The sequence below is a fragment of the Pseudoliparis swirei genome, chromosome 6 (assembly GCF_029220125.1).
Source record: "Pseudoliparis swirei isolate HS2019 ecotype Mariana Trench chromosome 6, NWPU_hadal_v1, whole genome shotgun sequence".
NCBI classification, from domain to species: Eukaryota; Metazoa; Chordata; class Actinopteri; order Perciformes; family Liparidae; genus Pseudoliparis; species Pseudoliparis swirei.
Window position 1 is genome coordinate 1,193,580 of NC_079393.1, and position 23,085 is coordinate 1,216,664.

Consider the following 23,085-nt stretch of genomic DNA (forward strand, 5'->3'; position numbering starts at 1 on the left):
CCGGACGCAGTAGTCCGGCGATTCCTCCGAGTACACCAGGTCGTTCTTGCCGGGCCGTTTGAAGTGCGCGTGCGCGGCGGCGAACCCGGTGCCGTACCGGTTGACCGCCACCTGCACGGCGCCGTCGTACCTCTTGCGCAGGTGGTCGCCGGCGCGCCGGAAGTCGGCCATGGCGAGCCAGCAGGTCCGCACGCTGCACGAGCCGCTGACGCCGTGGCACTTGCACTCCAGGGCCATGTAGCGCTTCACCGCCTGGCGAGGGGACAGGAAGTAAGACGAGCAACCGCAACAATAAAACTACTTCCTCCCCATTGATCCCGAAGCTTAACACGTTTATGACTTTATAGATTGTACATTATGTTTTCATACATCCCAATTTTCTAAATAATAATAAATATGCAAAGAAAATGTGAAAAAGTGACGATTTAGTTGTGTAGTTGTGCTCTTGAAGGTGAGATTTTAGAGTTCCAACGGCACTTGAACGCCACACTGAGTTTTAATGGTTATGCGAGTGACACTAAATCATTTATCTTTTTTTCCATCCTCATTGAAAGATGCATTTAAGAACATCTGAAGATCAACTGCAGGTAAGAATCCGTTTTAAAAACGGATTAATAAACTGATTGTTTTACTTTAGTTTGAGGTTGACTAAGTTCTGATATACTTCAGTTAAACTAGTAAAAAAATCACCTTTTTTTATATAACATCATGTGCAGTTGTTATTATTTTACTTTAAATATTTCTGCCATTTTTCTGAATAAAATACCTTCTCCAAAAAAATACATTTGGTAAATATAAATCTTATGATATTTCTGACACTTTTCAGAATAAAGTACTTTCTCCAAAAAATAAATTTGGTAAAGATAAATCTTGAAATATTTGCCATTTTTCAGAATAAAATACCTTCTCCAAAAAATGACATTTGGTAAATTGAAATCTTAAAATATTTCTGCCATTTTCCAGAATAAAATACCTTCTCCAAAAATGACATTTGGTAAATTGAAATCTTGAAATATTTCTGCTTTTTTCCAGAATTAAATACCATCTAAAAAAAAGACATTTGGTAAATTGAAATCGTTTTGCCATTTTTCAGAATAAAATAGTTTCTCCAAAAAAGACATTTGATAAATTGAAATCTTGAAATATTTGCCATTTTTCAGAATAAAATACCTTCTCCAAAAAAGACATTTGGTAAATTGAAATCGTTTTGCCATTTTTCAGAATAAAATAGTTTCTCCAAAAAAGACATTTGATAAATTGAAATCTTGAAATATTTTTGCCATTTTTCAGAATAAAATACCTTCTCCAAAAAAGACATTTGGTAAATTGAAATCGTTTTGCCATTTTTCAGAATAAAATACTTTCTCCAAAAAAACTATTTGGTAAATATAAATCTTGAAATATTTCTGCCATTTGGTAAATTGAAATCTTGAAATATTTCTGGCATTTTTCAGAATAAAATACTTTCTCCAAAAAAGACATTTGGTAAATATAAATCTTGAAATATGTCTGCCATTTTTCAGAATAAAATACCTTCTCCAAAAAAGACATTTGGTAAATTTAAATCTTTCTGCCATTTTTCAGAATAAAATACTTTCTCCAAAAACGACATTTGGTAAATTGAAATCTTTTTGCTATTTTTCAGAATAAAATACTTTCTCCAAAAAAGACATTTGGTAAACTGAAATCTTGAAATATGTTTGCTATTTTGCAGAATAAAATACTTTCTAAAAAAAAGATATTTGGTAAATTGAAATCTTGAAATATTTGCCATTTTTCAGGATAAAATACTTTCTCCAAAAAAGACATTTGGTAAATATAAATCTTGAAATATGTCTGCCATTTTTCAGAATAAAATACCTTCTCCAAAAAAGACATTTGGTGAACTGAAATCTTGAAATATTTTTGCTATTTTTCAGAATGAAATATATTTTCCAAAAAGACATTTGGTAAATTTAAATCTTGAAATATTTTTGTCAATTTTCAGAATAAAATACCTTCTCCAAAAAAGACATTTGGTAAATTAAAATCTTTAAATATTTCTGTCCTTTTCCAGAATAAAATACCTCCTCCAAAAAATGACATTTGGTAAATTGAAATCTTGGAATATTTCTGTCATTTTTCAGAATAAAACACCTTCTCCAAAAAGACCTTAAACCATCTACGTCAAGTGCCTCCTCACCTTCCTGCCGGCCCGGTTGTTGTGCAGGTTCATGAGCGCCCGGGCGTCCCTCACCTTCCTCTCCTTGGCGTCCACGAAGCCCTGGCTGAAGCGCATGGCGTGCTCCACATGGTCACTGCAGCCGCCCCAGTCGAACGAGCCCGTGGCATCCCGCGACGAGCCCGTCGTCTTCTTGGGGTCGCAGGAGCACGAGTCCAGCTCGCCGCGGCTGCAGGCGCGCGCCAGCGTGTAGACCACGCCGGCCGAGGAGATGGCGTACATGAAGGCCACCTCGCGGCTGCCTGGAGGGCGGCGGCGGCGAGACGGTTGGCGAGGAAGGAAGCAAGAAGAGACCAGTCATGCACGGAAGAACGACATTTATATGAAAGACATTTTTGCCGTAACGATTTAAGATTTTAAAAGTTTAAAGCCGATGAATCGGATCTCAAGAGTAAAAGCCGAACTACACTGTACATAATGTTGACTTTGATTTCACAGGATTCCCCTTTTTTAAATTAAGTCTTGTTTGAACCTTAAAGGACAATTTCTCTTTCATGTTGATTTATTTACCAGGGACGTTGTACAACGATCAACTGAGACTCCCGTCTGTGTTTCAGGATCCGTTGCCCCGCGAGTCCTCGCTGTGTTCAGGAGGCGACGGATATGCTCGGAATATCAACTTCATTAATTATCTTAAATTGCCTCCCAAAAAATGTTTAAGTAAAATAATGCAAAATATATATCGCACTTCAGTAGTTTTCTGTTGCCGTGTGTCTGATGCACCTCAAAGATCAAAGGATCAAGAAGAAGAGTGAGTGTTCCTTTAAGGAGCCTCTGATCAGACTAATTAAAGATATAAAGACCAATTAAAGATCTAAACACCAATTAAAGATCTAAATACCAATTAAAGATCTAAACACCAATTAAAGATCTAAAGACTAATTAAGGATATACACTTCAATTCAAGATCTAAAGACCAATTAAAGATCTAAAGACTAATTAAGGAAATACACTTCAATGAAGATATAAAGACCAATTAAAGATGATTTAATTGCGGTAAAGCTGTCGTCATCAAAACAACTTTACCATTTGAGAACTTTGGTATCAGTGTTGCACTCGTGTTAAATAACTAGAACACACACACACACAGTGACCCCACTGTCTCAGTTGAGCTAACGAGGTTAACGAGGAGAGAACACGACACCAGAGAGAAAAGAAACTCCTGTGTAATTGTTTGAAATTAGCCCGCTGACATTAACAAGGAGCTTCTGACAGGGGGGAGGAGGGAGGAGGAGGGGAAGAGGGGGGTAGAGGGTGGGCTGGCTGGGAGGTCTGAATACCACACGGCCGATTAGAGGCCCCCCCCGACATGAAACGGACTAAGTCGAAGGATCCGCCCGGCGGGTTGAACCCGGGGGCCTGGGAGAGGAACATCAGGGGGATCCTCCTCTGGCAATAAAACATTTATTATACCGTTTGTTTTTTAAACTTTAAGTTTGAATGCGTCCTCAAAAGGAGACGCAGACGGAGCTTCTGTCAAGAGATTATATCATTTAAATCATTTCAATCAAATGATCATGATGTGGATGATTATAAGTGGGGGACTAGTTTTATTTGGGAAAAACTCAATGTGAATAAAGACTACATATTTATATAAATAATATATAAATAAATATACATATATATTTATATAAATAAATATATTTAAATCTAAATATTCACATATATATGACGACTATATATACGATGCAACTTAAACATCTGAATCTGATCCACACAGATTAAAATGTAATATTTTATTAGTTATGATACAGAAATAATAAAATATATATATTTTTAACTGCAGCCATTTATTGTCATGACTGAATAATCTAGATTATTGTTTCAAACACATTAAATGAAAATAAATAAATAAGCAAGGAGCTTAAAAAAAGGTTTTTACTTCTTATAATATTCAGACAGTATTTATACTTGATGAAGTATTTTCTTCGCTCCATAAATCAATAATCAAAACTGTTACTAATTCTGGTGAATTTAAGCGTTGATGCAAACGTGTCTCCATGTTTCAGATGAGATGATATTCACTCTGTAATATCTAAACCACCCGACAGGAGATGAATTCTGCCTCGTCACCGTGACGGTAAATACTTTGAGGTGTAAATACTTCCACGACTAAAAAGAGGCCATTCTGTTCACAATGAGAAAGTGTGGCGCAATAAACTTAATTTCCTTAATTTAGAGGAATCTCATGACGTCCCTTTGACGAAGCACTGAGTGGCGTGTTGGCCCCGCCCCCAAACCCAGGACGCACTGACGGAGGAACCAGTGATGGATGGACTGTAAAGTGAGACGAGGTGTGGAATGCGACCCTCTGTGGCGAGGAAGAGGAGAAGGAAGAGGAGGAGAGCATCTCGGAGGGAACTGACGGCGTCGCAGTAAATCGGCACGTAAAAAAAAAGGTTGTTTACATTTCGTCAGCGTTAAATTGAGACATGTTTGTTGCGTCAACAGAGCAACGAAATACTGGAGATCCCGCGGGGATTCAGTTCACACACACACACACACACACACACACATAGACACAGAAACACACACATACAGACACAGAAACACACACACACACACAGACACACACATAAACACACACACACACACACACATACACACAGAAACACACACACACAGACACACACATAAACACACACACACACAGACACATATTATATTAATTATATATAATATATATTATATTAATTATAAATAATATATATATTATATTAATTATATATAATATTAATGATATATAATATATATATATATATGTTATATTTATATCATATATATCATATATATTATATAACATATATATATTATATGTATGGCGCCATCTAGTGGTGGTGTCGCAAAAGACAACCAACGAAGGAAACCGATAGCGTCGCCGCAATGTGAGCGATCCAGAACCAGAACCGTTTGGTTTGTCCTCTCCGGGCCACCGTAGACCAACGCGCTTCATTCTGGTTTAAGAACGACTCGTTCTAAAAAAGGAAAAACGACAAAGCAACGTGCTAACGGATCCCCACGCTAACGGATCCTCGTGCTAACGGTTCAGTTTCCCGCTCGTCAGACGCAAACCGGCCTTTTCAAAATAAAGTCCCGTCTTTAACGTGGCTCAAAGTCCGGCTTACACAAACTGGACCCGCTCTAGGTAACTCTGGTTCTGGCAGTAACACCCGGCGGCTCCTCCTCCTCCTCCCCTCCTCCTCCTCCTCCTCCTCCTCCCCCCCCCACACTCACTGCGCAGCAGCAGGCGGCCGAACAGGTTGTGGTCTCTGGCCGTGGTGTTGCAGTTCCAGCGGTGGTCTCTGAACTGGTGCTGGCACTCGGAGATCCAGTCCTGCATGCCGGCCCCGATGGCCCGCATCACCTTGGGGTGCCGGCGGCACAGCTGGCGCTGCTTGTTCACCAGGCCGGGGATGTTGTCGCACATCACCTGGGAGCCCAGCGTGCCCATGTACCTGCGGAGGGAGGGACGGTGAACACCTGGAGGAGGAACTGGGATTTATTCTAAAGTGTTCATCAAAAGGAGGAGAACAAGTGAGTGTCCGAAAACACATCCGGATGAAATGTTGGAGACGTTGGGGTCGCTGTGGGTCACTGGCTAGCAAGAACCTCCTCCGATCAGGGGGTTGGTAGTTCAATCCCCGCCCTAGTCGATGTGCCCTTGAGCAAGACACCTGACCCTGAATTGCTCCCCATAGCTGTTTTTGATATACATCAAATGGAGTATTATTATTATTAAAAAAGTGAGAACAAGAAAAAGGAGGAGCAGAAAGATAATGAAATGACAAAAAGATAAAAAGAGAGAAATACCAGAGCAGCCAGAAGAGAGAAAGAAAAGAGAGAATAAATGAAGGAGAGGACGTCTAGTGTCACGTGAGGGACATTTAGGGGGAGAAGGAGGCAAATAGAAGAGAAATTAAAGGGTATCAAATGACTTGTTCCTGTAAACACGTGACTCCTTCAAGACGTCATGGCTGACACATGAAAACATCATCAACAAGGAGGTCAACAATAAACAATGATTCATTGCGCGCGCAGCTCCTGCGTGTTGCGTTCAAGATGCGAAGCAAAAGAGGAAGAAGAAGACTCACGGTACTCACCACCAGGACGCGTCCACCCCGGCCGTCAGCCAGCACACCGCGACGGACAGGCAGAGCCCACCGGGCAGGAAGTTCATCTTCACCGACACGTTACGCGCCTGGACGCACCGCGCGCTCCCGCGAAGGAAAGACACGCAAATAAAACATCGAGGAGGGGAAGTCACCGCGCGGTCGAATCTCCAGAGGAAGACGAAGACAAAAACTCGTGGATTAAAACGTGTGTCATCACACAGCCGGAGGAGGAGGAGGAGGAGGAGGAGGAGGAGGAGGAGGACGGAGAGCTCTGCGCGTGAAGGCCATGGCGTGGCGCGGGGTTTTGTGCCGGTGAGGGAGGGAAGAGAGAGAGCGCGTCACCGGGAGAGAAGGTGCCTTGTTCGTTCACCTCGTTGTAATCCACCGAGAGATGCTTCACAGTCATGACGAGTCAACATCTAATAACCTTTCCAAAAGTAATGGAGTGAAAGCTGGACGATCCTAAATAATTCATTTTCATTAACTGGTGGTATTGGACTCGTGTACTGTAGCATTGGACCTCTCCACCAGCTGTATCTGTGCTCTTAGTCTGGCAAATATGTTCAGTGGAGATGATGTGTATCGGGTTTAAATTGAGGGGGGCGGGGCATGGGTCCCGTCTCAGGAATGAGGCGCAGAGACGTCTCAGAGTCTCTGTTCGGGCTGGTTTGACACCGGACAGGTTTTTGGCGCGTGTCCAAGACCGGAGAGCTCCGCGCGCCGCCGGGACCTGGTCCACGCGGGATGGGGGGGGGGGGGGGCTCACTGCACCGACGCTCTCAGCCAATGTCAGTGCACACACACACGCACACACAGCACAGAGAGATGGCGACTCCTTTGCGCACAACTATGCGTCTTTTTACGCACACGTTTTTTTTAGGAATACACTTTTCAGGAGTTTAAGGGTCTGGAACGAAAATAAAGGTTCTTACATGGTTCTCTAAAAGGCTTTGAGGTTCCATTAAGAACCATCACCTCCTGAAGAACCATTCTTTCGTTTGAGACGCCATAGAAGGTTCTTTAAGAACTCTTTCAGGACATGGTTCCTTAGAGAACCCTGGTTTGAAAGGTTCTTTGAGGAACCATATATGGTGCCTTAAAGAACCCTGTTTTAAAGGTTCTGAGACACCTTTATATGTTCTTTGAAGTTACCATTTAAGGACATGGTTCTTTAGGGAACCCTGGTTTGAAAGGTTCTTTGAGGAACCAGAAATGGTGCCTTAAAGAACCCTGTTTTAAAGGTTCTTTGAGACACCTTTATATGTTCTTTGAAGTTACCATTTAAGGACATGGTTATTTAGGGAACCCTGGTTTGGAAGGTCCTTTGAGGAACTATATATGGTGCCTTAAAGAACCCCGTTTTAAAGGTTATTTGAGAAACCTTTATATGTTCTTTGAAGTGACCATTTACGGACATGGTTCCTTGGAGAACCCTGGTTTGAAAGGTTCTTTGAGGAACCATATATGGTGCCTTAAAGAACCCCGTTTTAAAGGTTCTTTGAGACACCTTTATATGTTCTTTGAAGTTACCATTTAAGGACATGGGTCCTTAGAGAACCCTGGTTCAAAAGGTTCTCTGTGGAACCAGAAATGGTTCTCATATGGCATCTCTCTGAAGAACCATGTTGGGTTCCAGGTAGCACCTCCATGTTTCTGTGTACTACATCCCATAATCACATGTATGCTGACAGTTTGTGGTTTCCATGGTTTCCTGATATTGGGTCACATGACTCACCGGGTGGCCCAGGTGTGGATAGTCGTGATCTCCTGAAGCGTGACGCGTCGTTACAGCTTCATCCAAACATAAGACAGGGGGCCGGCTCCCCGCGCAGCACCTAGAGGCGCCGTGTCCATTTCTATTGGATTATCTACCGCAAGACTTTTTGAAGTCGCTCTTGAAATCTGCACCAGTCACACGGCATTTCCTCCATCTTTGATCTGGAGGTCCAGGACCCGGACCCCCCCCCCCCCCTGATCCCCGTGGAAGAAAACCATAAAACAAGCAGGAGATTTAGGATCTGCTCAGTCCACTGAACACAGCGCTGTCATAAGGCTGTCACACACATTTCATTCGAGCAGCGTGAGCCTTTGAAGGAGGACTGAAGCTCACCGGATGAAGACAAACACACGTCAGCCTGTCGGTCGAAGCTGAATCAGTTAAATCCACAAACAGGGACTCACGTTTCTTTCTCAGGGTTTTAAAAACGTTTCCTCAACCGATTGAACATCGACAGGTGAACAACATTATTCGTGGTTTCTTTTGATGACGCCACAGCTCACATTTAAATACTCCAGATTCAAATTGTGGTTTTGGAAAAGCACTTATTAGAGTTAGATGAGGTCAATATGCTTGTTTGTTTAGAGGGGCAACGTCCTACCAATAAACATGTCTCCTCTAACACTGGAACCACGGATAGATTCAGCCATCAGCTATAAATAAATATATATTTATAAAAATATATTTATATAAATATATATATACTGTATATATAAATCAAGTTCTTTTCGATTTAGCAGACAGAAAACATTTTCAATTTGACATGAGAAGAAAATGCTCTTTAATAGAAACTTTAATTTTTAAAACACAAAAAAAACACATAAATCAAAGTCTGATGGAGCAACGTGTGAAAGGAAGCAGCAGGACATGTAAACAAACCAAACGTCGTCTTGTCAACAGTCCTTATAAGGTCATGAACAACCAATAACACCATTATGATGACAATATTACAGCGAGCGGATTAAGTGAAGCAGCTTCAGCCTCCCGCCGGCCGCCTTGTAGAGCAGCAGGGCGGCGCCCAGCAGGGAGACGCTGGCCAACCACATCCGCCCGTTGCTACGGGAACCGGGCTGAGGCCGCTGGAAGACATCCGAGGCCCCGTTCATCTGAGGAGGAGGAAGAGGAGGAGGAGGAAGAGGAACAGGAGGAGGAGATCCTCAACCTGCTGTTCCATGTTTCAAACACAAGGTGCTTCAATGAGGCTGGAAGGAGTCAGTTAGCTCGGGGGCCATTGTTACGAGCTCACGCAACATCCAGGTCCATCAGGACTCTGGGTAACCTCAGGTTCAAGTTACACAACTAGTCAGGTTCAAGTTACACAACTAGTCAGGTTCAAGTTACACAACTAGTCAGGTTCAAGTTACACAACTAGTTAGGTTCAAGTTACACAACTAGTCAGGTTCAAGTTACACAACTAGTCAGGTTCAAGTTACACAACTAGTCAGGTTCAAGTTACACAACTAGTCAGGTTCAAGTTACACAACTAGTTAGGTTCAAGTTAGACAACTAGTCAGGTTCAAGTTACACAACTAGTTAGGTTCAAGTTACACAACTAGTCAGGTTCAAGTTACACAACTAGTTAGGTTCAAGTAACTCAACTAGTTAGGTTCAAGTTACACAACTAGTCAGGTTCAAGTTACACAACTAGTCAGGTTCAAGTTACACAACTAGTCAGGTTCAAGTTACACAACTAGTCAGGTTCAAGTTAAACAACTAGTCAGGTTCAAGTTAGACAACTAGTCAGGTTCAAGTTACACAACTAGTCAGGTTCAAGTTACACAACTAGTCAGGTTCAAGTTACACAACTAGTCAGGTTCAAGTTACACAACTAGTTAGGTTCAAGTTACACAACTAGTTAGGTTCAAGTAACTCAACTAGTTAGGTTCAAGTTACACAACTAGTCAGGTTCAAGTTACACAACTAGTCAGGTTCAAGTTACACAACTAGTTAGGTTCAAGTTACACAACTAGTTAGGTTCAAGTTACACAACTAGTTAGGTTCAAGTAACTCAACTAGTTAGGTTCAAGTTACACAACTAGTCAGGTTCAAGTTACACAACTAGTCAGGTTCAAGTTACACAACTAGTCAGGTTCAAGTAACTCAACTAGTTAGGTTCAAGTTACACAACTAGTTAGGTTCAAGTTACACAACTAGTTAGGTTCAAGTAACTCAACTAGTTAGGTTCAAGTTACACAACTAGTTAGGTGCAAGTAACTCAACTAGTTAGGTTCAAGTTACACAACTAGTTAGGTTCAAGTAACTCAACTAGTTAGGTTCAAGTTACACAACTAGTCAGGTTCAAGTTACACAACTAGTTAGGTTCAAGTTACACAACTAGTCAGGTTCAAGTAACTCAACTAGTTAGGTTCAAGTTACACAACTAGTTAGGTTCAAGTTACACAACTAGTTAGGTTCAAGTTACACAACGTTAGGTTCAAGTTACACAACTAGTTAGGTTCAAGTAACTCAACTAGTTAGTTAGGTTAAAGTAACTAAAGGTATTAGTTAGGTTAAAGTAACTAAAGGTCGTAGTTAGGTTAAAGTAACTAAAGGTCGTAGTTAGGTCAAAGTAACTAAAGGTCGTAGTTAGGTCAAAGTAACTAAAGGTCATAGTTAGGTTAAAGTAACTTAACAGTCTTAGTTAGGTTAAAGTAACTAAAGGTCTTAGATAGGTTAAAGTAACTAAAGGTCTTAGTTAGGTTAAAGTAACTAAAGGTCTTAGTTAGGTTAAAGTAACTAAAGGTCGTAGTTAGGTTAAAGTAACTTAAGGTATTAGTTAGGTTGAAGTAACTAAAGGTCGTAGTTAGGTTAAAGTAACTAAAGGTCGTAGTTAGGTTAAAGTAACTAAAGGTCTTAGTTAGGTCAAAGTAACTAAAGGTCTTAGTTAGGTCAAAGTAACTAAAGGTCTTAGTTAGGTCAAAGTAACTAAAGGTCTTAGTTAGGTCAAAGTAACTAAAGGTCGTAGTTAGGTTAAAGTAACTAAAGGTCGTAGTTACGTTAAAGTAACTAAGTTCAGTTCTGTTTTAGGACTAGGTTTTACAATCCCTGATTGATTTGCAGTCCTGAGATGTAAAGTGGGTTGACGCAGACATGCAAGGTGTTTCCGGGTAAGGGTCATGGTGCCGTCTGTGGGACAAAAGGGTTAAAAGCCTCATTGGAGTCATCAGGTGGGCACCCTCCATCTCCGGTGTTTCGATGATAGGCCCACAACACCTCCAGAGGGCTCATCGGCAGCACCTGGCGTCCCAGATGTGCCCCCTCTGCTTTAACCCTTCTGTTGCTATTTTGGGGCCCAGGTGGCGTCTCTCCTCTTCACCCACAGCCACCGGCTTGCCCACTCAGCAGCGCTTGAGGGCTTTGATGGCTTGGCGTTGGGCTTGGCCTCGAATTCCCAAATCCTTAAGCAGCCTGGTAGTTGTCTTTCCAACAAAGCCTCTGCAGCCGACTTCCACTGGGCAAACTTTGGTGAAAGTAACTAACGGTTGTAGTTAGGTTAAAGTAACGAAATGTCTTAGTTAGGTTAAAGTAACGAAAGGTCTTAGTTAGGTTAAAGTAACTAAAGGTCTTAGTTAGGTTAAAGTAACGAAAGGTCTTAGTTAGGTTAAAGTAACGAAAGGTCTTAGTTAGGTTAAAGTAACTAAAGGTCTTAGTTAGGTTAAAGTAACGAAAGGTCTTAGTTAGGTTAAAGTAACGAAAGGTCTTAGTTAGGTTAAAGTAACGAAAGGTCTTAGTTAGGTTAAAGTAACTAAAGGTCTTAGTTAGGTTAAAGTAACGAAAGGTCGTAGTTAGGTTAAAGTAACTAAAGGTCGTAGTTAGGTTAAAGTAACTAAAGGTCGTAGTTAGGTTAAAGTAACCAAAGGTATTAGTTAGGTTAAAGTAACTAACGGTTGTAGTTAGGTTAAAGTAACTAAAGGGCATAGTTAGGTTAAAGTAACTAAAGGTCGTAGTTAGGTCAAAGTAACTAAAGGGCATAGTTATGTTAAAGTAACTAAAGGTCGTAGTTACCTTCTCTTCTTACCTCTGGATTGAAGCATTCTTATCGTTAAAGCACATACATGTGAGAGCGTGAACTCTGGAATGTAGAAGTCATGAAGTCAACAGCTGTGTGGCTCGGTTGTTTGTGATCAGGTATTTTTGGGGTGTGGTTTAATTCCAGTTGTCCGCGGTAGCGTTAGCAGAACGTTAGCCTCCATGACGTTAGCCGGCGTGTTCACACCTGGCAGGTCACGCTCAACGAGTCTGTTTCTCGTGGGTTTTAAATCATCACTTAACTCTCAGTTGGTTCCATGTCTTCTCTACTGCCAGAGCACGTCATGTCATTACAGCGTTACAACAAATAAGATACATGTTCTTAGTCTGATCCATTACCACTCGGTTTGATCAAAGCCACCACTAGGGGGCAGCAATGAGCACCGTCCTCATTCAGGTTTCTCTTCAACTCGTTTACCTTTAGACGCTTCTTCTCAAGTCAACCACAGTGTGCGTCTCAGCGTGTGTGGCGAGACCCCAGCAGAGACGGTAAGTGTGTGTGTGAGTGTGTGTGAGAGAGAGTGTGTGTGAGTGTGTGTGAGTGTATGCGAGTGTGTGTGTGTGTATGTGTGTGAGAGTGTACGTGTGTGAGTGTATGTGTGTGTATGTGTGTGAGTGTGTGTATGTGAGTGTGTGTGTGAATGTGAATGTGAGTGTGTGTGTGAGTGTATGTGTGTGTATGTGAGTGTGTGTGTGAGAGTATATGTGTGTGACAGTATGTGTGTGTGTGAGAGTGTGTGAGTGTGTATGAGAGTGTGTGTGTGTGTGTGTGTGTGTGTGTTCCAAAGATGAGGTTATATTGAGTGTGTTTATGGTCCTGGGGCTGAGAGCCAGTGCTCCGTAGGCTGTCAGATTCTTGTCTGACACAATCGAGAGACCCCCCCCCCCCCCCCAACTAACGCACACACCTTCACCCCCCCCCCCCTAAACTCCCTCATCCCCCCGCCTCATCGTCTGTGTGCTGACAGGTCCATGTCACAGCGGCGCTGACTTATGGGCTGTGAGGATTCTGCCCTGTCAGGAACAACTCTCTCCTCTTGGCACACACACATACACACAGATACACACACACACACACACCTACCTGTTGGAGCTCGCCAGAATTCATATGCACCAACATCTGACTCATTCTCACACACCATGTTCTGTTCATTTGTACGGCTCGCAGACCCACAGCGTAGCAAAAGAATTCAGACGGACGCCATTGATCAGCTTCTGTCAGCCAATCACAGAAATCGATCGCTATCAACGATGATGGTCGCAAATATAATTTATATTTATTATTATTCACTGGCAGGCGGCAACTCCATTTCTAAAGTGAAGCTGAAGTGTTTATAAACTGCGTTCTCTCTCCTGACCACCAGGGGGCTCCTCTGGCTGTATAGAAGTCTATGCTTCATGTGTTAAAGCTGCATTCTCTCTCCTGACCACCAGGGGGCTCCTCTGGCTGTATAGAAGTCTATGCTTCATGTGTTAAAGCTGCATTCTCTCTCCTGACCACCAGGGGGCGACTCCTCTGGTTGTATAGAAGTCTATGCTTCATGTGTTAAAGCTGCATTATCTCTCCTGACCACCAGGGGGCGACTCCTCTGGCTGTATAGAAGTCTCTGCTTCATGTGTTAAAGCTGCATTCTCTCTCCTGACCACCAGGGGGTGACTCCTCTGGTTGTATAGAAGTCTATGCTTCATGTGTTCGAGCTGCATTCTCTCTCCTGACCACCAGGGGGCGACTCCTCTGGCTGTATAGAAGTCTATGCTTCATGTGTTAAAGCTGCATTCTCTCTCCTGACCACCGGGGGGAGACTCCTCTGGTTGTATAGAAGTCTATGCTTCATGTGCTAAAGCTGCATTCTCTCTCCTGACCACCAGGGGGCGACTCCTCTGGTTGTATAGAAGTCTATGCTTCATGTGTTAGAGCTGCATTATCTCTCCTGACCACCAGGGGGAGACTCCTCTGGTTGTATAGAAGTCTATGCTTCATGTGTTAAAGCTGCATTCTCTCTCCTGACCACCAGGAGGCGACTCCTCTGGTTGTATAGAAGTCTATGCTTCATGTGTTATAGCTGCATTCTCTCTCCTGACCACCAGGGGGCTCCTCTGGTTGTATAGAAGTCTATGCTTCATGTGTTATAGCTGCATTCTCTCTCCTGACCACCAGGGGGCTCCTCTGGTTGTATAGAAGTCTATATAGTGACTCTACTTCTCTTGATGTATTCCCTCAGTAAACATTGTAAACATGAGTTTATGTCTCAGTCTCTAGTTTCAAGTCTTCTTCTATACAGCATGATGTCATCATTTATACTTTATGGTCATTTAGAGTCAGACCATGAAGCAGGGGGCGCTTTAGGGGCGGGGCTACAGGTGATTGACAGGTCTCTACCTGAGCGGTGTACAGCGTCTCTACTTCACTCCATCGAATTCCAAATATGGTAACTTTCATTTATCGGGTCGCAAAACAGTAAAGATGGCTTCAAAACCCCAAACCTGTGTGTGTGTATATATATAATATATATTATAATATTTATTAAAATTATTTGATATATATATAACAGTGTGTATATATTATAATTATATTAATATTAAATATATTATATATACATTATAAATATATACATTATAATTATATATATATAATATATACATATATATTATAATATATTTGTATATATAAATAAATATATATTATAATATATATATTATTATTATTAATGAAACGTCTCTAGTTCTTCTAGTTTCTCACCAACGTGCGTGTGTGTGTATGTATGTGTGTGTGTGTGTGTGTATGTGTGCGTGTGTGCACGTGTGTGTGTGTGCGTGTACCTGGCACAGCAGATTGCGGAGGCAGGTGACCTCCTTCTGCAGGTCTCTGGTCTGGACCACCAGCTGGTTGCAGGCGGCCTGGTCCTCCCTCTTGGGGTCCAGCGAGAAGACGAGCTGCGCGCGAGACAACGAGGGTCAACACACGGCCGGTAACCTAGCAACCAAGACAGTCTCCTCTTCCGGGCGGCAGACCTGCGAGGCGTGGCGAGGGAAGCGCCCGATGACGTCCTGCACCGTCTCCGTCAGGTAGCAGCACTGATGCCTCACGCTGAGCAGGAAGGTCTGCAGGTCCTCCACCCTGTGAAGAAGACTCATCACCAACGGGTTCTCCTTTCGTATAAATATATAGAATAGTTTATTGATATGTGCTCGCCGAAGAGCTTCTTATCCATCACCGCATGTAGCGGCCAAACTTAGACACATGTTCAGTTCCAGGCTTTTATCAAGAGAAACAAAGAGCAAATCTGTTGTGGTTTTCTCTTTAAAACACACGGATGTGAGATCACATGAATGTGTGAGCAGCTCTTTGTGTTCCTCATCGTCTCTCGGGGGTTTAGAGGAGGAGGAGTCGCTTTGGGAACTTCCTGACATCTTATATTCAACCGTTGGTGGATTAAAATCACCAACAGACACTAAGGGTTAGAATATATTCTATTCTCAGTCTGCATTTCATAGTTTGACCATTTTATTTGCGTCAAGCGTCCGTATGAATCTGTATTTATATTATTCAGGGTTCATACACACCGATAGAGTGTAAACCTTAATGAGACGATAGTCAGGAGAATAAATATGTACACAAACATTATTCTTCTAATCAAACTGCGTATCTGAATATAACATGTCCAGGACTTGTTCAAAACCTTTGGGCAAAAATAATTTAAGTATAAATATAATTTTAAAAACTATTTATAAATTCCATGACTTTTCCAGGTTTTCCAGGAGCGTACGAACCGACTATCAATCATATGAATTACAAATATACATAATCAGAAGTTGCAGCTCTACATTATTTTTTTCTTCATGCAACAACTATTCAGGAATCAACAGTTTAAGAGTAAAAAAAAAAAAAGTTCTTCTGCAAAGCGGCGACGTCAGGCCGCACGCCGCCGGAGCTCCTTTCAAAATGGCGGTGAGCCCCGAGAAGCCTGCTGAAGATGCTCTGCCCCCACTGGAGAGACAGGTGCCCCCCCCCGCCCCACCAGGATATTGATGTCTCTTATCTTAGGGGTACGGCCCCCCCGCTCCGCCCTCCTCACTCCGTCAGCGGGCCGAGTAAACAGTGTCAGTCAGCCGCGCTGCACAGGCCCGCTGTTAGTTTATCTAGGCAGCAGAGAGTGATGAGGAGGAGGAGGAGGAGGAGGGCGATGTGGGAACATCTGAGGAGCATCTTTATATGGCATCTTTTCTTTTGGCGCGCAGGGGCTGGAGATGCCTTGCTCAGTGGCAGCCGCCGAGGGGCAGAGCGACACGCCTTCACTGGCGCCGAGCGGCCCGACGACTTTCATCTCCCCGCCGCTACGAGGGCGCGTCGGCTTCAGGAGCGGCGCTGAACCGAATATATTCACCGTTAAACAATGAAAACGCACAAGAGGCTCAGCTTGATGCGTCTCGGTCGTTGTTCATTTGGATTTGAGTTGAAACGCTTTGGCATCATTTTAAATTTGCTTCCCGGAGATTCACTGAATGAAAAAGAAAAGGCGTCTTGTTTACGTCTGATGAATTTGGGTAAACCCGGCACGCTGAGTGTGGAGACGACCAGGAGGTCTGAAGTTCTACTTCACGACCTCAGAGCTGCTCCTTCATTTTTACAGGACTGGAAATGACCATTTAAAAATTCCATGACTTTTCCAGGTTTTCCATGACCGTACGAACCCTGGAAGGTTGATTGTGTGTGTGTGTGTGTGTGTGTGTGTGGGGGGGAGGGGGGGGGTAACCATACCCCCCAGTGCATCGTTCAACGGACAGATGTTTCCGTTTCTACACATCCACGTTCATTATAGTCAATAACAACATGGCCGACTGCATTAGTGTACCCCCCCCCCCTGAAGGAGCCGCCCGTCCCTCTCGTTAACCTTCCCCTTCTCTCACCTTACAAATCATTACGGCTCCCTGTAAACCATTAGGACCCGGCTCAGGGTGCCGGGGCTGATGGACGGCGCCGGGCGGAGGAGGACAGGTGGAGCGCTACGGGAGACGGAGGAGGGCTGGGGGAGGTGTGTGTGTGTGTTTAAACTCCTGCTGGAATCCGACGGCTCTCCATCGAATCCTGGTTGTGACTTCTAAAGGTCATTGATGCTCCTTATTGATCGCCTGGGATCCTTCTCCCTGAGATACACGAGGCACCAGAGCAGGTTGATGGGACCGATAGCCGGACCTCATATCTGTGTTATTCTGAGCCAAGTTGTTTTTAACCATAATGCATCACTTCTAGTCCGGCTGACGCTCTGGGGCTCTGGCGGTGGACCGGGTCGGGTGGCCTACCCGCTGTCTGCGAGGCCCGGCAGGCCGATGGTGTCCAGGTCCACTTTGTCCAGGTGCATCTGCTGCACGGCTCCCAGAACCTTCTGCTGCTCAGGGTCGCTGATGCCCACCTGACACACGGAGGGAGAAACTAGATTATAATATATACGATATATATCTACTTATATTCAATATAACAATCAAGGGAAGTATTAATTGTGTTTGCCCTTGTGTGGAACACACACACACACCTTGCATTCTCTCTCCTGACCACCAGGGGGCAACTCCTCCGGTTGCAAAAATAAGTCAGATTGTAGAGAAGTATATGAGAAAATTCGGTATAATATAAAAAGAGTATAGACTTCTATACAACCAGAGGAGTCGCCCCCTGGTGGTCAGGAGAGAGAATGCAGCTTTAACACATGAAGCATAAACTTCTATACAACCAGAGGAGTCACCCCCTGTTGGTCAGGAGAGAGAATGCAGCTTTAACACATGAAGCATAAACTTCTATACAACCAGAGGAGTCGCCCCCTGGTGGTCAGGAGAGAGAATGCAGCTTTAACACATGAAGCATAAACTTCTATACAACCAGAGGAGTCGCCCCCTGTTGGTCAGGAGAGAGAATGCAGCTTTAACACATGAAGCATAAACTTCTATACAACCAGAGGAGTCTCCCCCTGTTGGTCAGGAGAGAGAATGCAGCTTTAACACATGAAGCATAAACTTCTATACAACCAGAGGAGTCTCCCTCCCCCTTTTCGCTACAGAAGCCATCAGCAGCCCCCCTCTCGTCTCTTTCTGGGTCACCCTGTGAGCTGACAGACACACAGATGTTTCTACCTTAGCCAGGTCCTCCTTCTCCATGGTCAGCAGGTAGCTCCAGGTGATGTCATGTTCCTGTGCGTGTGTGTGTGTGTGTGTGTGTGTGGGGGGGGGGGGGGGGGGGGTGGAGAGAAGGAGAAAAAAAAGTACTGAGAGATATTTACCGAATCAAAACGTTCTGGGAACAGATGCACCTGCACGAGGCACCGTCAAACCCCGGCGCTCGTACACGTCGAGCTCGAGCTGACCCCCGGGGGGCGGAGCCAATCCGGCACACCAGATCCATTATGAAGTGAAATATGTAAACAGTCATCTCGTCATTCGCCAGCAGCGGTGCTCCACACCTGTGGGATCGCTGCCTCTCACCCATGGAGTTAACGCTCCGTCTTATCTACGCTCACCATCTCTCTCACATTTTGCCCGTACAAAGAAAAAATTTAACATATTTGATGAAGCGCTATACTCACGGCCATGACGTCGGCGAGGTAGCCGAGGCCGAGGCCGTGAAGCAGGAGCTCGAGGTCGTTGAGCTTCGTCACGCTGCAGGAGAGAGAGACTTCAGGCACACACTCTGAACTCCAGTGTCATCCAGCTGGGGCACCCAACCACCAAATAAAGCTTTTTTTATACTCAAATCAAAATGTTGTAATTTATTTAGTTAAAGATGTTTTTTTCATCTAAAAACATTTTAAACTTTGATTAAATACATAAAACTGTAAATAAGAATATGATTTAACGATGTGAATTGAGACTTTAATTCATGCAGAGAGAAAAGAGACGACACACTCGTGACTAATAAAGGATTATCTTATGAGAGGTTTATTGTTGTTTATGTCTGGTTGAACAAAGGTTTATCAACTCCTGCTGCACAGGCACGTCTTCTGACCGCGTCCAGCAGGGGGCGACAAACACACCGGATACTTTAAAGCGGCGAGTTTTAGGTCAGAGTTCACCTGCTGCTCTACTTTATTTATTACCTTCAACAGATTCACACGCGTGTTACTTCATGTGATTCATAAACAAGGCCGCGAGCATTAGTTGTCTTTTCACAGTCTGTAATTTACTGACTTTATCAAAAATAATTATGGTTTTATATATGATCACTGTATTAAATATGAGAAATATTTATATTATACTCGGAAAGACATCTTGTTGAGGTGTGAGCGGGTCTCAGCCAGGTACGAGAAAGAAATCAGAGATGCAGATTATATGCGTGCGTGTGCGTGTGTATCAGTGGCGGCTCGTCCATAGGGGGCGCTAGTGCGCCGCCCCTCTTAAAATTTGGAGATGAAAAAAAAAGAAGAAGAAGAAAAGAAAAAAATCCTGTCAAAAAACATTATATGCCAAATCATTTAAATAGTAAATATACCGTGTTAACGCGCTAAATGTGTGTGGGAGACCGTAAGCCTGTCAACCACCACTTAAGTTAATGTGAAAAAATATAATATATCGCCATTATCACGGAGAGAAGCCCCTCCCCTTTTTCGAGGCGCTGGTCTAACGTGTGTGTACGGCAACGAGAAAACATTTCAGTCGTTTTGGCAATGACCGGCTTCACATTGGCGGATGAAACCGGGAATCTTGGTGCGCACAAATGTGCGCACCAAGATTGGATTATTCGGCAGATCAGAGACCCGTATGTTCCCTCAGCCCATAGAGCAGTGTTGCCAGGTCCGCGGTTTTCCTGCGGAATCGGGCCACTTTTGAAGTGTTGCGCTGGTTGAATTTGTTGTCCTTGGTTCGGGTAGACCTATTTTGCATGCAAATTACATGAATATCTTTAAATAAAAATCCATATTTTAAATGAAATAATTTATTCATACCCAAATCCTACCAAACTGACTCCAGATCAGCACATACACACATTTTATTTATGATAATATACTGTATCTAATTACACAAGGCCATTTTAGGACCTAGGTGAAATAACTTGAGGGAAAACTGCTTTTAATGCTGGCAAACTAAACATATGTTGTTACTTTGTAGATATTACAATACATTTGGCAATGATAGCAATGCTGTTGGACTTTAAAAGCAGTGTATATGGTTTGGCACAGGCATATTTTTTTTTTTTGCCAACTTGAAAGAGAGGCGGGCTAAATTTCTTTACAAGTAGTGGGGCCAATGTACAATGTGATGCATCTCTTTCTGAATCCAATGTTTCGTTGTTGTGGACAGTGTTGAGCACTGTGTTCTTGAAATAAAGCTTTGTTACAATATTCTACTCAAAACCTCTTTTCTTCTCATTGTGGAGTGCTATTTAAACTGCGCCGCCCAACTGCGCCCCCCCAAAAAAAAAAATCACCAGCCGCCACTGGTGTGTATATATATATATATATAGATCTATGAAAATATATATATATATGTATATTAAAAATATATATATATATAGATATTTTAATGTTTTAAATATATATATTAAAACCATATTTATATACACACTTAAAAATATATATAAAAATGTATTATTATATATAATATATATTTTATTTTTGTTGTTGATATTTTCATACATTTCATAAAAAATATATATATACATTTTTTTTAAATATTAAAAAACAAAATCTATATATTAAAAAAATTATATATATATATATACAAATATATTTTATATAAAAAGATATATAAATTAAAAAAGGTTATATTTTTTTCAGCATACAGTGCATCCGGAAAGTATTCACAGCGCTACATTTTTTCCACATTTTGTTATGTTACAGCCTTATTCCAAAATGGATTAAATTCATTATTTTCCTCAACATTTTGTGTGTAGAATACACACAAAAACCCATAATGACAAAGTGAAAACAGTTTTTTGCAAATCTTTGCACATTTATTAAAAATAAAGAAGGAAAACATAACATGTCCATAAGTATTCACAGCCTTTGCTCAATACTTTGTTGAAGCACCTTTGGCAGCAATTACAGCCTCAAGTCTTCTTGGGTCTGATTCCACAAGCGTGGCACACCTGTTTCTGGGCAGTTTCTCCCATTCTTCTTTGCTGAACCTCTCAAGTTCCATCAGGTTGGATGGGGAGCGTCGGTGCACAGCCATGTTCAGATCTCTCCAGAGATGTTCAATGGGGTTCAAGTCAGGGCTCTGGCTGGGCCACTCCAGGACCTTCACAGTCGTCCCCAAGCCACTCCTTTGTTACTGGGCTGTGTGCTTCGGGGCGTTGTCCTGTTGGAAGATGAACCGTCGCCCCAGTCTGAGGTCCAGAGCGCTTTGGAGCATGTTTTCATCCAGGATGTCTCTACATTGCTGCATTCATCTTTCCCTCAATCCTGACTCGTCTCCCAGTTCCTCCCGCTGAAAAACATCCCCACAGCATGATGCTGCCACCACCGTGCTTCACTGTAGGGATGGCGTTGGCCAGGTGAGGAGCAGTGCCTGGTTTCCTCCAGACATGACGCTGGCATTCAGGCCAAAGAGTTCAATCTTTGTTTCATCAGACCAGAGCATTTGGTTTCTCATGGTCTGAGAGTCCTTCAGGTGCTTCTTTGCCAACTCTAGGCGGGCTGTCATGTGCTTTTTACTGAGGAGTGGCTTCCGTCTGGCCACTCTACCAAACAGGCCTGATGTGTGGAGTGCTGCAGAGATGGTTGTCCTTCTGGAAGGTTCTCCTCTCTTCATAGAACAACGTGGAGCTCTGTCAGAGTGACCATCGGGTTCCTGGTCACCTCCCTGATGAAGGCCCTTCTCCCCCGATCGCTCAGTCTGGCTGGGCGACTCTAGGACGAGTCCTGCTGGTTCCAAACTTCTTCCATGTCCGGATGATGGAGGCCACTGGGCTCATTGGGACTTTCAATGCTGCAGAAATCTTTCTGTCCCCTTGGCCAGATCTGTGCCTCCATACAGTTCTGTCTCGGAGGTCTATAGATAATTCCTTGAACTTCATGGCTTGGTTTATGCTCTGATATGCACTGTCAACTGTGATACCTTATAGAGACAGGTGTGTTCTCAATCATGTCCAATCAACTGAATTAAGGCTGCAACAACGAATCGATAAAATCGATAAAAATCGATTATTAAAATAGTTGGCAACTAATTTCATTATCGATTCGTTGTGTCGCGCGATTATTACGGCGCTCAATAAGTCACGGAGTATAAACAAAGTTTCAGCGCTGAGCTGCTCCTCTGTTGATGAATCTAATTGGCTGCTGCTGCTCACGTGGCGCTGGATGCGGAAGTCATTCACGTCGTCGGAGACATTCACGGAGCCGAGTGCGCCTCCGGGTGACGTTATGAACCCAGACACCAGGGCGCTACATGTCACGACGTGTGTGGTATTTCCACAAGAGTATAACGTAGAAAACGTGGTTATTTATTCCGTGGCGGATAGCGGAAAATTATTTTTCCATGGAGAAAGGCAACGGAGATAAGCCACGACGCTACTCACTGAGCGCTGCGCGTGCAGACAGCATTTAACAGAGCGGAGCAGCGTGCGCTCTGATCGCTCTCTTAATGAAGTATCGATACTAAAAATATGCTAAATCACATCGTTTTTAACGTACGGGTACTTTGTTAGTATCGCTCCACCGTGCAGCGTGACAGCAGCAGATGTAGCGGACTAACATTCAAGCTAACCTGACTTCCCAAACGCTGTGGACATCTGAACGCTGATTGGCCGAGACGCGACACGTCTCATCAAAGATGTTTTATTGTGATGAAGAGCACCACTTCACATTTTTTCCGCGTCTCACTGCAATCTCAACGGCAGCGGGCCAGGTGAACAACATAATAAATCGTAACGCGTCTCTGATATTGTTCAGGGGGCGGGGCCACATGGGGACCACTGCTCAGGAGAGGAAAGCTGTCAGTCTGTTTGTGACGGTTCATCACCA

At 43.3% G+C, this 23,085-nt stretch overlaps 2 protein-coding genes across 3 annotated transcripts in view; both read right to left on the reverse strand.

Moving 5' to 3' along the window:
- Nucleotides 1-6,728, reverse strand: part of wnt2 (wingless-type MMTV integration site family member 2) — a 12,297-nt gene extending 5,569 nt beyond the window's left edge. Inside the window, exons 1-4 of one of the 2 annotated variants that reach the window (XM_056415669.1) lie at nt 6,322-6,728; nt 5,456-5,676; nt 2,183-2,463; nt 1-252 (exon numbers count right to left, since the gene is read on the reverse strand). The exon at nt 1-252 is cut by the window's left edge and continues 13 nt beyond it. In XM_056415669.1, the coding sequence (XP_056271644.1) occupies nt 1-252; nt 2,183-2,463; nt 5,456-5,676; nt 6,322-6,398 (831 nt within the window). In that variant the 5' untranslated portion in view covers nt 6,399-6,728. Of the gene's footprint in view, nt 253-2,182; nt 2,464-5,455; nt 5,677-6,312 lie in introns of both variants that reach the window. The other variant, XM_056415670.1, reaches the window with a different exon arrangement.
- Nucleotides 6,729-8,885: 2,157 nt separating this feature from the next.
- asz1 (ankyrin repeat, SAM and basic leucine zipper domain containing 1) overlaps nt 8,886-23,085 on the reverse strand; it is a 29,614-nt gene continuing 15,414 nt past the window's right edge. Inside the window, exons 8-13 of the mRNA XM_056416138.1 lie at nt 18,712-18,784; nt 18,263-18,319; nt 17,441-17,550; nt 15,152-15,257; nt 14,960-15,073; nt 8,886-9,216 (exon numbers count right to left, since the gene is read on the reverse strand). Coding sequence (XP_056272113.1) covers nt 9,058-9,216; nt 14,960-15,073; nt 15,152-15,257; nt 17,441-17,550; nt 18,263-18,319; nt 18,712-18,784 — 619 coding nt within the window. The 3' untranslated portion in view covers nt 8,886-9,057. The remainder of the gene's footprint in view (nt 9,217-14,959; nt 15,074-15,151; nt 15,258-17,440; nt 17,551-18,262; nt 18,320-18,711; nt 18,785-23,085) is intronic.